The sequence below is a fragment of the Rattus norvegicus genome, chromosome X (assembly GCF_036323735.1).
Source record: "Rattus norvegicus strain BN/NHsdMcwi chromosome X, GRCr8, whole genome shotgun sequence".
NCBI lineage: Eukaryota > Metazoa > Chordata > Mammalia > Rodentia > Muridae > Rattus > Rattus norvegicus.
Window position 1 is genome coordinate 136,782,981 of NC_086039.1, and position 14,296 is coordinate 136,797,276.

Below are 14,296 nucleotides of genomic sequence, written 5' to 3' on the forward strand. Positions count from 1 at the left end.
CCTAGGGAGACAATTCGCTGTCTTTTTGGCCCCATTCCCATGAGATGGTAAGCCTTAGCAAAAGCCAGGATTTGTATTAAGAAATCTCTGGGCTGATCACTATACTTTTTGGTTCCTACAAGCAGCAGCAGGGCTAGATCCCAGTACACAAATGGCTTTTCACATGTACATGAGCACCCATGTCACCCTAGGCCATTTGGGTCCTGCAGCCAGTTCCTGTCTTAGAGCTGCCTCTCTGAGAGCCATCCTCCCCAAGGCTAGACCTGAATCAAACCACTCACTACCACAGCATAGCATCCCAGGGCAGTCTGAAAACACTAAACACCAGGGCCAGAAAGCCAGTTGAATGAGGTTTATTGTTTCAGACTGGGTTTGCCCCATCCCTTGAACTTTTACTTCCCGCGCTGGCATTGCTGGTAGTAGGCCTCCCGCTCTTCAAGGTACTTGGCCCTCAGAACCGCAGCCCTCTCCTCGTAGGGGATTTTATCCGCTTCTGAACACCTGGCCCACATCCTCCCTGCAGCCTTGGCCACCTGCGCCACAGTCCAGTTTGGGTGTTGTTCTTTTATCTCCTCAAAATGGTCCTGGGAGAAGAGCAGGAACGAGGATGGTGGCTTCCGCGGTGCATCTGGATCTCTCCTTCTTCTCTCCCTTCTCGGTCCGGAATAGTTTCTCATTTCACGTTGGTACCGATCTTTGTCGCGCTTGGCCAGGGCTTCATACTTCTTTTTTTCCTTCTTTGAGATGGTCTTCCACTTTTCAGAACACTTTCTAGAAAATTCGGTAAAGTCATAGTAGATGTTTGGCTGTTGCTCCCTCATTTGATTTCTGAAGTCCATCATAAAATGGACATAAGGAGAGACGTTCACTTTCGGTCTTACTTTGCTGTCTTTTCCCATGTTTATAGAAGCTCGAATTCCGATCCTGCTGATTGGAGAGCAGCGATTGGTCTTCACTACAGGAGCAGCCTAGACAGTGTCCTCCATGGGGTGAAATCTTCCCTCTGTGTGCGCCTCAGCCAGGGCCCGGCCTTTTCAGTGCTGGTGGGCTTTGTTGGGTCAAAGAAGGGAAAATGTGACGTCATCCCTGAGCTGACCAATGGCAGCCAAGCTCAGTCATTTACAGGAAGGCCCCACACCAGAAGAGGGCTTCAGCTCTCATTACCTCATTACAGATGGTTGTGAGCCACCATATGGTGGCTGGGATTTGAACTCAGGACCTCCGGAAGAGCGGTCTTAACCACTAAGCCAACTCTCCTTCCCCCAGGTAGGCCCTCTTAGCGGTTGGTTTCTCCTGGGACTTTCTCTTTTGCCTCTAAGGAATGACAAAGGCTTATGGGAACCTTAGAGTTGCTACTGGCCCTGGGAATCTGGCCCTGTCTGGTCTCAGTGGGAGAGGATGTGCCAAATCCTGTGGAGACTTGATGCCACAGGGAAGGGGGATGCCTGGGGGTATAGATGCCCTTTTCAGGTGAAGGGGAGAGGGGATGAACAACTCTGGGAGGGGGACAAAAATGAGCATGTAATGATCAAAAATTATGACCCCTGTGCTGGCTCGGTAATGCATTGTAGTGGCTAGGCTGAATTGTATATATTTCCTGTGTATTTTCCTGTATGAGTTACCCTTTCCTGTGTGGTTTTTGATTAGAAAGATTTGTGTGTTTGTTGTGTAGATTTGAAGTACTGAGGAGGGAACTCCAGGCCCTACACATGCTAGGCAGGGACCCTACCACTGAGCTCTATCTCTAACCCCATTAGAGTGGTCCATAAACAAATGCACTGAGGTGGAGATGTGCAAGGCAGAAGGAACGCTATGGGCAGTTTTCAGCGCGCGCGCGCGCGCGCACACACACACACACACACACACACACACACCCCACAGCAGAGATTAGAGGACAACCTGACGGTATCTGTTTTCTCTTTCCACCATGTGCATCCTATGGATTAAAGTCAGAGTCTTAGGCATGGTAATGAGCACTTTTCAGCATCCCATATTGTTTTTAGCATGTCTTTATGCTTTGGGGTCTACACAATGTTCATCGTTTCTAACTGATGCGTAATGCTTCATGTGTGCTTCACTGCACATTGCAACTCTGCCTTATCCTAGGAAGACACCTGGGACTTGCTTTGCCTCATCATAACAAGGAGTGCAGCCATGAGCTACCTTGTGTATAGTTCTCTACAAACTTGTGATAGGCTGTTTTGTCTACCCCCCCCCCCCAGGACACTTTCTCCACTTTCCTCACGTTCCTTTACTTTACAAACTGTCTAACTTCTGTGCTTCCTTCTACACGTTCTTTGGGGATTGCACATTGCATTGCTGCATTCTGTTCTTCTTTGCATATCACCGTGCTATGACATATAGGGTGTTTAGATTTTGTTGCAATTCCCTGTTTGAGTCAGACAGTAGATGTGAAATCTGAAGAAGGCCTGGATTAAATCTGTCATATACTGTTTTTAATATGTGATGTGGCATATGCACAAAGCATTACTCTAAGTACTTGTTACTCAAAGTAACGTGGATACTGGATCCATCAGACACTTATTTCATAGCAACTTCCTGCCAATCCTTTGCTCTATTAAAAAATAAATAACATTTATTTCTTTATTGGATAAAGGGCATGCAAGTCACAGTGTACAAATAGAGAGAGCAGATGGTGACTGTCAGGAGTGGGTCCTTGGGCTGGAATTCACTGTCGGGCTTGGTGGCAGAGCCCTTTACCCACTAAGTCACCTGGCTGACCTCTGCTCTATTTTCAAAGATTCCATATACATGTGAATAAAAAGCAGTAAGACTATCATATTGGCCCTTTGGCAAACCAAGCAGATTAGCTACAATCTAATTAGCACCATTGCTTTTTGAGCAGCCCCCTTGGAAGGGAATATTTATGCCAGGGAAAGTATCCTCACTTTTTTTTTTTTTTTTGGAACTTTTCTTTGAGAAGAAAAAAAAAAACTTTCCTAATCCACAGAACATTCTTTGAATCTTCTGGGCGGGGGAAGGGGTTGTTTCTTGAAAGCAATTTGATTTTTGGAAACAGCTAAAAGCCACTTGGCAGCAGAGCTAGTGAATGAGGGGTGTGATGGAGCTGAAGAATATGACTATTGGCTCCAAGCAAGGTGTGAGCTTCAAGAAACAAGAGGGATTTGCTTGGATGGCACATAAAGCAGCTCAGCAGGGCTTCCAAGGGAAGACTTCCAAACATGCTGAAGCCTTGGCAAGAAAAGAATTTCTCTACTACTACTAATCACCACCACTATTAGCTCCACCCCGCCCCCCCAAACACACACACACACACACACACACACACACACACACACACACACACGGTGGAGGCGGGGGCAGGGATACTGTCTGATATATCATGCAGAGAAAATAAAATATTTAGATGTTTGTTTTTGAAAACTAATGGTGGTTCTGGAACAGTGGTGCACATCTTTCAGCACTGGGGAGGCAGAAGCAGGTGGATCTCTGTGAGTTCACGTCTAGACTTGTCTACACAGGGAGACAAGTTCCCTCTCAAAAATAAGCAAGCAAGGAAACAAACAACAAAAAGATACAAGTATGAGATAGAAAGGTTTAGTTGTTCACTCTTTCTCAAAGCTATCGTGGTAATCCGGTTGGTCACAAAGTAATTTGTCCAGCATAGTATGAGGGACTAGGGATATAGCTCAGTCGCTACAATGCCTGCCTAGTATATATGAGGTCCAGCATCACACAAAGTAGGTTTGCACATGCCTGTAACTCCCAGAACTCTGGGAGGTAGGGTGACAGGAGAATTAGCAGTTTAAGATCATCCTCTATTAAACACAATGAGTTCTAGTCTAAAGTCATCTTCTATTACATAGTGAGTTTTAGGCTAGTCTAAAAGAGATCCTGTTTTAAAATCAAAGTTCATGGTTGCAAAGGAAGTCTCTTCATTCTTCGGTCCTGGGCCTCTGTGGAAGCATAATGTCATCTCTTCTACTCTTCTAGTCTGTACCTATGCCACCGGTACAGGAATGGGCCTATTAGTCCAACAGAACTACTGATCCATTTCAGCATGGAAAAAGAAAAATGTGCTTATGGGTTTTATAAGGCATGTATAGAAAAGCAAAGAAGGGAAAAGAGATATTGTTGAAGGACAACTGTGAAAAGCCATTATATTATCTTTAATTTCGTGGGTTTTTTTTTTTTTTTCGGAGCTGAGGACCGAACCCAGGGCCTTGTGTTTGCTAGGCAAGCGCTCAACCACTGAGTTAAATCCCCAACCCCTCGTGTTGTTCTTTATGGAAGAGCCAGATCAATGGGCTGCCATAATAGGAAGGGAGATTTAGACTCTACCAATGAGGACTGGGTCACATTCTGAGTTGTATGTTTCTATAATTGGAAGTGTTTGAAGATACATCTATAGGAGGGGAGGGAAAGTGACCGAACAATCAAATGTTTAAGAGTAGGGGCTGGGGTTGGGGATTTAGCTCAGTGGTAGAGCGCTTGCCTAGGAAGCGCAAGGCCCTGGGTTCTGTCCCCAGCTCCTGAAAAAAAAAAAAAAGAACCAAAAAAAAAAAAAAAAGAGTAGGGGCTGAGGGTGGTGCTCAGTGGCAGAACTCTTACCCGAACGTGCAAGGTGCTGGGTTCATCTCCAGACCACACCTCCCTAACTAACAGTGGACACCAATGGCTGTGTCACTCAGCTTTCCATTATTATAGCAAAATATCTGAGGTAATTAATGTTCATAGTGCTTTGTTACTGAATTGGAAATTTTCATTTGCCTGACTCTCAGAGTGAAGACATGAAAGCCACCTTCCTGTGCTTGTAGAAACAAAACGTGGTTTCACAGCTACCAACTTACTACTACTACTGTTGCTGCTGCTGCTGCTACTTTTGCCAGAATAAGTAAAGCTTTTTTTTTTTTTACAATGACAGGGACAGTTTTTAGATGATAACTGGACTTGAACCCTTCTTTCTTGTCTGTTGGTGCTAGTGAATCAGGCTGCAAATCTAAGGAACGAACAGTCTCAATGTTCAGTTTTCATAAATCCGGGATCAAAGGTTCTCACAAACCTCATTCAAATTTAGAAGCAAGAACAGCTTCATCTTCAAACCATCTTCAAAACAAAGATAGTTTCTTGTTGGTTTTTTTTTTTTTTTTTTTTTGCATCTCACCAACCATTGTGAATCATGCAAGTTATGTCAGAAAATAAAACTAGAAACAACAAGACAAAAACAGAACTTGTTTAGAAAAAGGCAAAGCTCCACATTTCCAACTTGCATTTGGAGGCATTTCTGCAAGGGACAAAGACAAGTCGATATTGGAAAGTTATGCTCTGCGGGAGGCCAACGGAAGAGTGTTGGGGACAGCAGGAGTGAGGACTTTGATGGGATGCTAAGCTGTGATAAATTGTACCTTCTGCCTCCCTTGATGACCTTCTACTATGGGACTGAAGCTGGAGATCCTGCAGGGAACTATTTTTCAGAATCAAAGAGAACTGCCCATCCTCTTCCTGGACCTCACCTTGGCTCTCTGTATTGACATTACCTGGTAGGAAAGCCACGCACAGAGCATTACATACATGATAAAAAAAAAGGCAAATTGGTTATTCCCAGGTCTTTGGCAGCAGGAAGGCAATCAAAGTAAACTAGTAAGTGCCCTGAGTGCTTGAGATATTGTCTGTGAACAAAAATGGAGTGAAGTCAGAGTGCTGGGTCTACAATTCATGGAAAGACGCTGTTTGAGCAAGTGCTAGTGCTGGTTCCCTCGGCTCCATGAGGGTAGTGATCAAGGGCCCTTGCCACGCTCTCTAATATCTGGTGCCTTTTGAGTTACTCAGTAGATTCACAAAACCGAGTTTTATGTAAGTGCCTGTTGAACAAGCCAACTGAGGCTGAGGCTTAGAAATGTTTCTGGCAAATCCTAAGCTTACTGATGGCACCTTTACAAGCCGATGCAGGGCATCTGTTGGCCCCGTCATGGTTCGGTCTTCGAAGAGAGACATGACAGAGAATAAGCCTAAGATAGCAGGAGAGAGCTGAGAGAATTCTTTGTTCTACTTCGGCCCACCTCTTTAGCTTATAAAAAAGGAGAATATTGATTTTAGGACTTGTAAATAACCTGTACAGAAGCTTTTCTGTTTGACATTTGTATGTATATACATGTCTATATGTATGCTGATGTACATATGTGTGCTGTGCATGTGAAGGCCAGAGATAAACTTTAGTCTCCTCAGATGGTTTCAGTATCTCTCACTGGTCTGGAGCTCATTGAATAGGTTAGGCTGTCTGACTAGCAAACCCAGGGTTTCTCTTGTCTCTGCTGCTACAAGCTGAGATGAGAGATACATGCCACCAATCTTTGTGCTCTTCGTGTAGGTTCTGGGGTTTGAACTCAAGTCCTCATACTTTTAAAGTAAGCATGTTAGCCATGAGGCATGCCTTCAGTTCAAAAGGGAAATTTGTAAAGAGAGGTCATGGTGGGACTCTTTTGTGCCACTTTGGTCTCATACACCGGACAATCCAACCTAAGGATTCTCAATGGAAGACACTGGGCATGTAATATACCTTGAGAATGGGAAGCTTAATCAGGATGTGAAGCCAGCATTGGTACTCATTCAGACGGTATAGGTAAAGAAGTGGTCATGCAATCTTTTTGGGTGATAATGGGATTATACTGAATAGAAAACCAGAAGAGAGGGGCAAAATTTGGATGAAGGGAGAAGTATATGAATATATATATATATATATATATATATATATATATATATATATATCACATACACACACACTTACTTAAAAAAGGACAAACACCATTTATTTGAATGTTTATTTATTTTTTTTTGTCAAAGAAATCCATGCAGAGAAAGAGAAAAGAGGGAAACATGACAACCATGTTCCAGCAGTCAAATGTAAGAAAATAATTTGGCACAACTTGAATTTTTTTTGTTTTTTTTTTTTGCAAAAAAGACAATCTATCCTACCACTAAAATTTACCTTCCTCATAAAGATACCATTTGATTTTCGAAAACATAACACGTGGTTAGTCTCCTACTTAATGGCGGTGAGAGGAGGCATACAAGGTAAAAAAAAAAAAAAGAAAAGAAAAAAGAAGGTGGCTCCCTTTATGTAGGAGGGCCACAAGGTGCTGCAGGGCAGCACAGGCACTGGGACACTGGCAAGTCAGTGCACCAGGAAAAAAAAGCACGCCACGTAGATGGCCACACTGATGAGGATTTTCAGTGGGGATGGCATGTTCCCCACGTTGTGAGAGGTGGTGATCTCGTTGTCCTTCTGATTTCCATGTTGCTTGTTCCCTGGAGCATCGTCCACATCCAGATCATATGCCAGTTCTGTCAAAAGAGCAAAAGGATTTGAGTTGCAGGCTTTATCTACCCCATCAGGTCTATACCATTCACAGCTTCTAGCCTGTCTAGACTCATGGTGAGGAGCTTCCATTTTGATTTTTCTTTTGTTTGTGAAGCCCAGGTGCCCAGAGGTGGGAAGGAGAGCACGCGTTTGGAGGATGTGGACTGGAAGGAGATGACTAGAAGCGCTCTTTTGTGGAGCACAGCAACCAGGGTGAGTCAGTCATCACTTCCCTCTGTGCTCTGCTAACACAACAGGATGTTTGTTGGCCCCTTACAACATCTCCCAGGCAGATATGTACCCTTGAATTGAAGGTCAGTTTCATCAGAACTTACATCAAAATGTGCTATTTGGTATTAATCTGTCCTTGTGTGTTGGGAAAGGGAAGGAGGGACAGTGGTGAGTATGAACTGTACTTTTCCTTAACCCCTTAGAGTGGACTGGATATTCTTTTCCTGGGGACTTTGTTCAATTAAGTGTTGAAGGACAGGGTAATTTGCTGTAGAAAGCTGTTTTATTTTTCCCCAAGTACTCCAAGTACTTCCTCTTTTATACAGTTTCCTCTCTCACAAAAATCAATAAAACCACACCAAAAGGTCTCATCTATCAAAGAAAGTGTGTCTAACCTTTTGACCCTGTGATACAGCACTGTCACGTACAATGTTCACATTTGAGAATTACTGAATCAAGTTATTCTTCTCCAGGAAATGTCACCCCAAACTCTCCTAATGTTTGAAGTAAGCTTGTGAATTTGTTTTGGGGCATATGCCTAGTTATCTTTGGTTGTATGAGGTTGGACATGCTTGAAAACATAGGATAGGATCTGTTGCCAAGTGAATTAAGGCTAAGGAGAGGCTAATGGGTAAAAGGTTTGTGTTCTTTACCTGTTATATATGAGATGTGTACATGATTCTGAAACAAAACAAAAAACCCCACAAAAACAAAAAAATAAAAACAAAATGTCCTTGATTTGGTCTGAAACAAAAGTCCCTTAGAAAGCAAATCTAAGCAGATTGAAGTTTCTATGTGAAATTCAAGATCACCAGTCCAGGGGTCAGTTTCTTGCAATTTTTTGTCTCCAGATCCAATCCACCACCACCCCCACCTTTTTTCATGACTCCATGGCTACTGTTGCTATTTCAGTATCTTGTGAAGGTGATGTGAGCCACTCACCAACCAATTGTCCCATTGCCAGGAGGCTAAGAGGAAATGGCTGGGATTCTACCCAATGAAGGCAAGGAGAGGAAGGAAGAGCTCCTATTACATACAGGTCACGAAAATACTTAGTAAGTCCCAGGAAGCAAGTGTGGGACTCAAGTGGTCCGGAATACACGCAGAGCAGGGTCCAAGACCAGGCAGCTCTGAGGCTGACATGGGTTTGTACAGGAAGCAAAATCAAGGAGATCAAAGTCTGTGGGTCTGATTTCATTGGCTGTGACTCCACCTTCCCAAAAGGATATTACATCCTATAATGCTACCAGGGATGATGAGAGAAACAATTTTAATGCACCTCACCTGAAGAAACAAGATTCACCACAAGGTTTCCTTAATTTGCATACATTTGGTCACCAGTGTAGATCAAGATTTTTCTGTGCTAAGGCTTGCTAATTATATTCCTCCATGGCAACAGCTCCATATTATCTGCCTCTTAGTGTGATGGGTATTGATATTTTTCCTATTAATTTGAATAATCTATATTATATTGGATCTAACCAAAACCAAGTATTTTTTTTTCATCTTGCAATTTATTATAATTCCCTATCATTGTGTCCCAAAGAGATAATGATGGAGCTTTTAATATGTATAAATCTGATTCTATTTCATTGGTCTAAAAGGGAAGCACATTTCTTTTGCCCAAGTGCTGATAGTAATTCAAATCTTGTTTTGCAGGGAACTCTGTTACTTAGGAAAAGTAATTTAGCAGGCTGTAATCCAGATCTCCCTCAGTACATACAGACAGACAAAATAAAAGGGGAAAAGAACAAAGAGCAACACTCTACTTGGAGATCAGACCTCTTTCTCTGAAAGGTGAACTATGTGCGGCGCACAAGAAGGCCGGGGTCAGCTGTCAGTCGGCAAGGATAGCACAGGCTTAGGTCGTGATCAGATTTCACTGAAGCAGAGAGCGCATATGGCTGATCTGTTGTTGAAAGCCAAGCCTTGGGTCCCACGGCAGCTTCTCCACTTAAGCAAAGAGCGGGTATTTTTAGGGTTGACCCGAATGAGAAGGCTCTCTGCACTGCTTTCACATTCCTTTTCTGGAGGATACTCTTGCCCAACGTCAAGATGAAACAATATCTATTAATGTTCCCGCTTTGCTCCTGCTCTATTAGCTCTGCTCTTCAAATAATCCGCTCACACTAAACAATCTTGATGACTGTATCAGCGACAGCAGGTGTTACACTTCTACTTAGCCCAGGAGCTTCTAGTCCTTTAATACAAGCTGTTCTTTACATTTGTTTGTTTGTTTGTTTATGTATTTATAGTGTGTGTGTGTGTGTGTGTGTGTGTGTGTTTGTGTGTGCCCGCGCGCGCGAGCACACGCGCATACCCCGTGAGGGTAGATGTATGGAAGGAAGTCAGAAAGCACAGAAGCTTCTTTTCTTCCACATGGATTCTAGGGGACTGAACTCCGGCTTGTGGAGCAAATGTGTCCTCAGCCTCTAAAGGTTTTCTTTGGATCTTATGCATGGAAATGATAATAGTGACCTCTAAGTAAACTATTGAATGCCCATGTATAGCAGGCACTGTGCTATTTATTCATTTACTTTAACCTTTCCCACTATCTTATGATGTAGGTATTACGATTCTTATTTTAGGAATGAGGAAGCTCAAATTTGGGGTAATGATTTTGGTTTATATTTCTACAGCTGGTAACCAATAGCTGAACTATCTGAATCCAGCATCTGACTAACACCTCTTAGGAAGCCATGCTGGTTCTTTTCTATTTTAAAATGTTTTGATTAGATGTATTCCCTTTGTATTTATTTTAGGTATTAACGTTTTGTCTGTGTGTATCCATGTGCACCACACAAATGCTTGGCGCCTATGGAGGTTAGGAAAGGCGATTGGATCCCTTGAAGCTGGAGTTATGTGGGTGCTGGGAATAAAATGCAAGTCCTCTGCAAGAACAAGAGCTCTTCATTGCTGAGCTATCTCTTCAGACCCACCACAGTGCTTCTTGACAAATTCTGTATACCAAATATGCTACAGGACTAAGGAGTAATAGATTCTCATTAAAAAAAAAAAAAAAAAAACAAACAACCAAAAACCTCAATGGTTGACTATATATCACAAAAGGGAACTTCCAAAGCATAACAAAAAGACATTGTTTCCACATCAAGTCCACCATGTGTTCGATTAGGAAACCTTGTTAAACTTTATAGAATAGTGCAGGGAGTTCTTGATTTGGGGAGCTGATGTGGAAATTATCAGTTGTTTCCCAAGAAATGAGTAATGATGACTAAGGCCATTAGATCCCAGGCACACAATTAGGCCACCAAATGGCCTCTAGGAACATCCTTATCTAAATTATGACTAGAGATTGTGTGAAGGTCTCCATTCGTCAGGAAGAGAAGTGTATCACTCAATCCCCTCGGTGTCCTGCCTGAGGTGTAAACTGACAGTTAGCCCAGCAAAGGTACACTCTGTGCTAGGGCCACCACCACAAGGATTAGAGCCGAAAGAGGGATCTGAGAACAATATGAAAGTATTATGGGAGGGGTTGGGGATTTAGCTCAGTGGTAGAGTGCTTGCCTAGCAAGCACAAGGCCCTGGGTTCGGTCCCCAGCTCCGAAAAGAAGAAAAAAGAAAAAAAGAAAAAAGAAAAAAAGAAAAAAGAGAAAAGAAAGTATTATGGGAGACAGAGAAAGTAGGATCTTGGTCAATGATAAATAGGGACATTCCTGATGTGGGAAACAGAATCCCATTTCATCTAACAAACAAGGCTATCTTATGTAGGGTGTCCCAGGGAGTAAGCAGAAGACCGAGGGAAGATTTAGCTACTCCTTCAAGGAATCCCATACTGCGGCAAGGGCACCACACCCATAGATAAACCAGATATACGTCCCTCAGGTCACAGAGAGGGTTCGTAGGAAGACAGAAGCAAATTACCAAAGGGAACAAGAAAACCCTAAAAGGAAGTATCTAGGATGTTTTTTAAAGCCAACTTGACTCTCTCCATAAGGAGATGTGTGATGACCACAACATCTCAAGAACTGAGATGGAAGGCAGTGGATTTTCAGTAAGAGCAAGGACCCTTTAGAGTGGGATAACGTGCACACTCTCCAGATGTGTGTTTGGGTATTTGTGTGCGAGCACATGTATGTGTGCGCGCACGTGCGCATCTGATGGGAGGTGGTAGTGGTGAAAGGTAAGGCAAGAAGGACAAATGCAGCCAAACCTTGTGGCTTAGGAATTCTACAACTCTTGTGAAGACAGCAGGAAGGGCCATCCCACAGTTTCTAAGGCGGAACCTGTACAATCTGATCTGTGTGCTTAGAAAGATCCCTGTTATCAGTGGGAAGCACAGCCCTAAGCCAGAATGACTCAGACATCTTGTCCTGAAGAAACAAGAAGCCCGTGGGAACAGGAGCTGGGCATCAGTGAGTAGCACATTTAAAAAAAAAAAAAAGCCTACAAAAAGCTAAACCTATACCAACTGAAAACTCGATTTTACTATAAACCAGATCTATTAAAAGAAATACCACAAACTGTTTTATTTGAAATCACTCATATTTTTCAGTGATATTTTCAGCCTATATTTTCATCATGTTAGGAGTATGTTTTAAAAGGGTGATAAATTGTTTTCATCTTGGAGTGGTTCTTTTGTGAGAACCTTTTGGGCCAGCAAGGAGATATTTTTCCCCCTGCTTCATCTAAAAATCTGTTTCTATCTGTAATCAGTTTAAATATGCCCAGGGGGTAGACCCAACTATCTGTACTAATTACACACTCAGCCCTGACTCTCAGTTTGCCTCTGTGGCCTGTGTGTTGTAGATTAGATGATCCATTGAAAATAGCAGTCAGTCAGTGGGGGTTGCCTGTTGTTTGAGTTGGAAAGCTTCTCTACACTGGGCAAAGCTCTGAGAATCCCCCATTTCTGGTTATTGAAAATCTCTTAGAATCCCCAAGGAGTCTTTACTATACCCCTGGGGTCTGGAACTCTAGATTTGAGGCCTTTCTACTTCACCTCTGACAAGCCATTTCCTACTTGAAGCTTCAGTTGCCCTAAGGTGTCAAATCACAGTGCTGAACTGATGACCCGTACACTTCCTTCCAGTTTTATTTTTTCTGGTTTCAAGGATCTTGAGACCTGGAAAAGAAGTAGTGTCTGCTGCAAGCTGGAATCATTTCTTTGCTCGAAAGAGCCAAGGCAACCTCTTCCAACAGAGCCTCCCTAGAGCAGCAGGGTCAATCAGTTGTTTCACTGTGGATATTTCTCTAGCAATCATCAGCCATGGAAGCTCTTGCCTTTTGAGCATCCTAGTCTTGGATGAGAGACCCTGACAATTAACAAATCCATGATTCACTGTTCTAGTTCTGTTTTTTTTTTTTCTTTTTCCAGAGCTGGGGACAGAACCCAGGGCCTTACGCTTGCTAGGCAAGCGCTCTACCACTGAGCTAAATCCCCAACCCCTCTAGTTCTGTTTTTAACTCATAGTATAACAACCCCTACTAACGTCACTGTCCACAAAGCTTTTGGAGGTAAAAGTTGCTGGATCTGAGGGAGGGTCCCTCAAGCAGACCTGCACAGCCAGAGAAGGATTTGGTGGCCAAGGCGATCAGTCTTGAGGAAATGGGCATCAGGAAATTGCTATAGGAACGTCACTTACATGGACAGTACAGGGCAGTTCTAGTTGCCCTCAAAATGGCAGGGGAGAGAATGGGGCTGGAAAGATGTATCTATGGTAAAACCAAAAAAAAAAAAAAAAAAAAAAAAAAACTAAAAACCACTAGTTCTAAGTCCAAAGAACTGGGGTTCAATTCCCAGCACCCCACATGACAGCTCACAACTGCCTGTAACTCCAGTTCCAGAGGATCTGACAGCCCCACACCAATGCACATAAAATAAAATAAAATATTTTTAGAAGTGGAAAGGGAGGAGGCTAGTGGGGATGCTCAGTTGTTAAAATGCTGGTCTCAAACCTACAAGGCCTTGGGTTCAATCTCTAGCCCTGTGTAAACTGGGTGTGGTGGCCAATGCCTGGAATCTTAGCACTTGGGAGGTGGAAGCAGGAAGATCAGAAGTTCAAGGTCGTCCTTGGCTGAAGACCCCGTCTTAAAGATAAAAATGGCAGGGAAGAGGATGCTACTGCTAAGCCAAGCATGGGGGTTTCTTCCTTGCCAAGCCGGTTCCAGCAGATGGCTTCAATCTGGCCCTAATATAGCAACAGAACAACACTGCCATCCATCCCTGTGTTTTCCATTTGCTGTGTACAGTTAAGACAGGAGTATGTGAAACCTCAGGACATTGCCTGGCATACCCCAGAGGATAAAACTGGGGGCAATCTCCAAGGAAACGGCACTCATTGCAACACTGCTCACTTTGCCGCCCATTCACATGGGCATCCTGGGGCTCTGCCATTGGTTTCTGATTCCCAAACAGATCTTGGTTTCCTTGTCTTCTGAACCACAACAAAAGCCCCATTCCTGCCACAGTAACTCCACCTCCTTTATGAACTTTCAGGAGTGAAATGAGTGCTTGGGACTTGAAAGCAGAAGCAAGTGCCCCTGCAAATGAAGCCAGGCTCTCTGGAGGTCTGCATTCTTCTTTAGATGTGGGTAAACAGGCATCCTGCAGGCCTTTGCTTTTTAATTCTTCTAATGGGACTTCGTTGAGAACAGGCACATTTCATAGTGTATCTTATTGACTAACTATGAGCGGTCTGTAATAAGTGAGCTGTCTATTTTGCCTACTTGATAACTGATTAGAAAATCTGGCAGTGATCTCACGGC

At 43.3% G+C, this 14,296-nt stretch overlaps 2 protein-coding genes and 1 long non-coding RNA gene across 3 annotated transcripts in view; 1 reads left to right on the forward strand and 2 right to left on the reverse strand.

Moving 5' to 3' along the window:
• Positions 1-337: 337 nt before the first annotated feature.
• Positions 338-1,071, reverse strand: LOC103690904 (high mobility group protein B4-like). The gene has a single exon (XM_008773582.4). The coding sequence runs from the start codon at positions 897-899 to the stop codon at positions 393-395; it is 507 nt and encodes a 168-aa protein (XP_008771804.2). The 5' UTR covers positions 900-1,071; the 3' UTR covers positions 338-392.
• Positions 1,072-1,137: 66 nt separating this feature from the next.
• Positions 1,138-12,111, forward strand: LOC134484170 (uncharacterized). Its single transcript, XR_010061629.1, has 3 exons — positions 1,138-1,266; positions 4,764-5,522; positions 7,455-12,111. It is a non-coding gene; the product is annotated as an uncharacterized LOC134484170 (long non-coding RNA).
• Positions 6,790-14,296, reverse strand: part of Gpc3 (glypican 3) — a 367,829-nt gene continuing 360,322 nt past the window's right edge. Inside the window, exon 8 of the mRNA NM_012774.2 lies at positions 6,790-7,323. Within this exon, the coding sequence (NP_036906.2) occupies positions 7,154-7,323 (170 nt within the window). The 3' untranslated portion in view covers positions 6,790-7,153. The remainder of the gene's footprint in view (positions 7,324-14,296) is intronic.

Excerpts from the sequence above, each read along its gene's own strand:
- LOC103690904 (XM_008773582.4), bottom strand. The coding sequence starts at position 899 with ATGGGAAAAGACAGCAAAGTAAGACCGAAAGTGAACGTCTCTCCTTAT.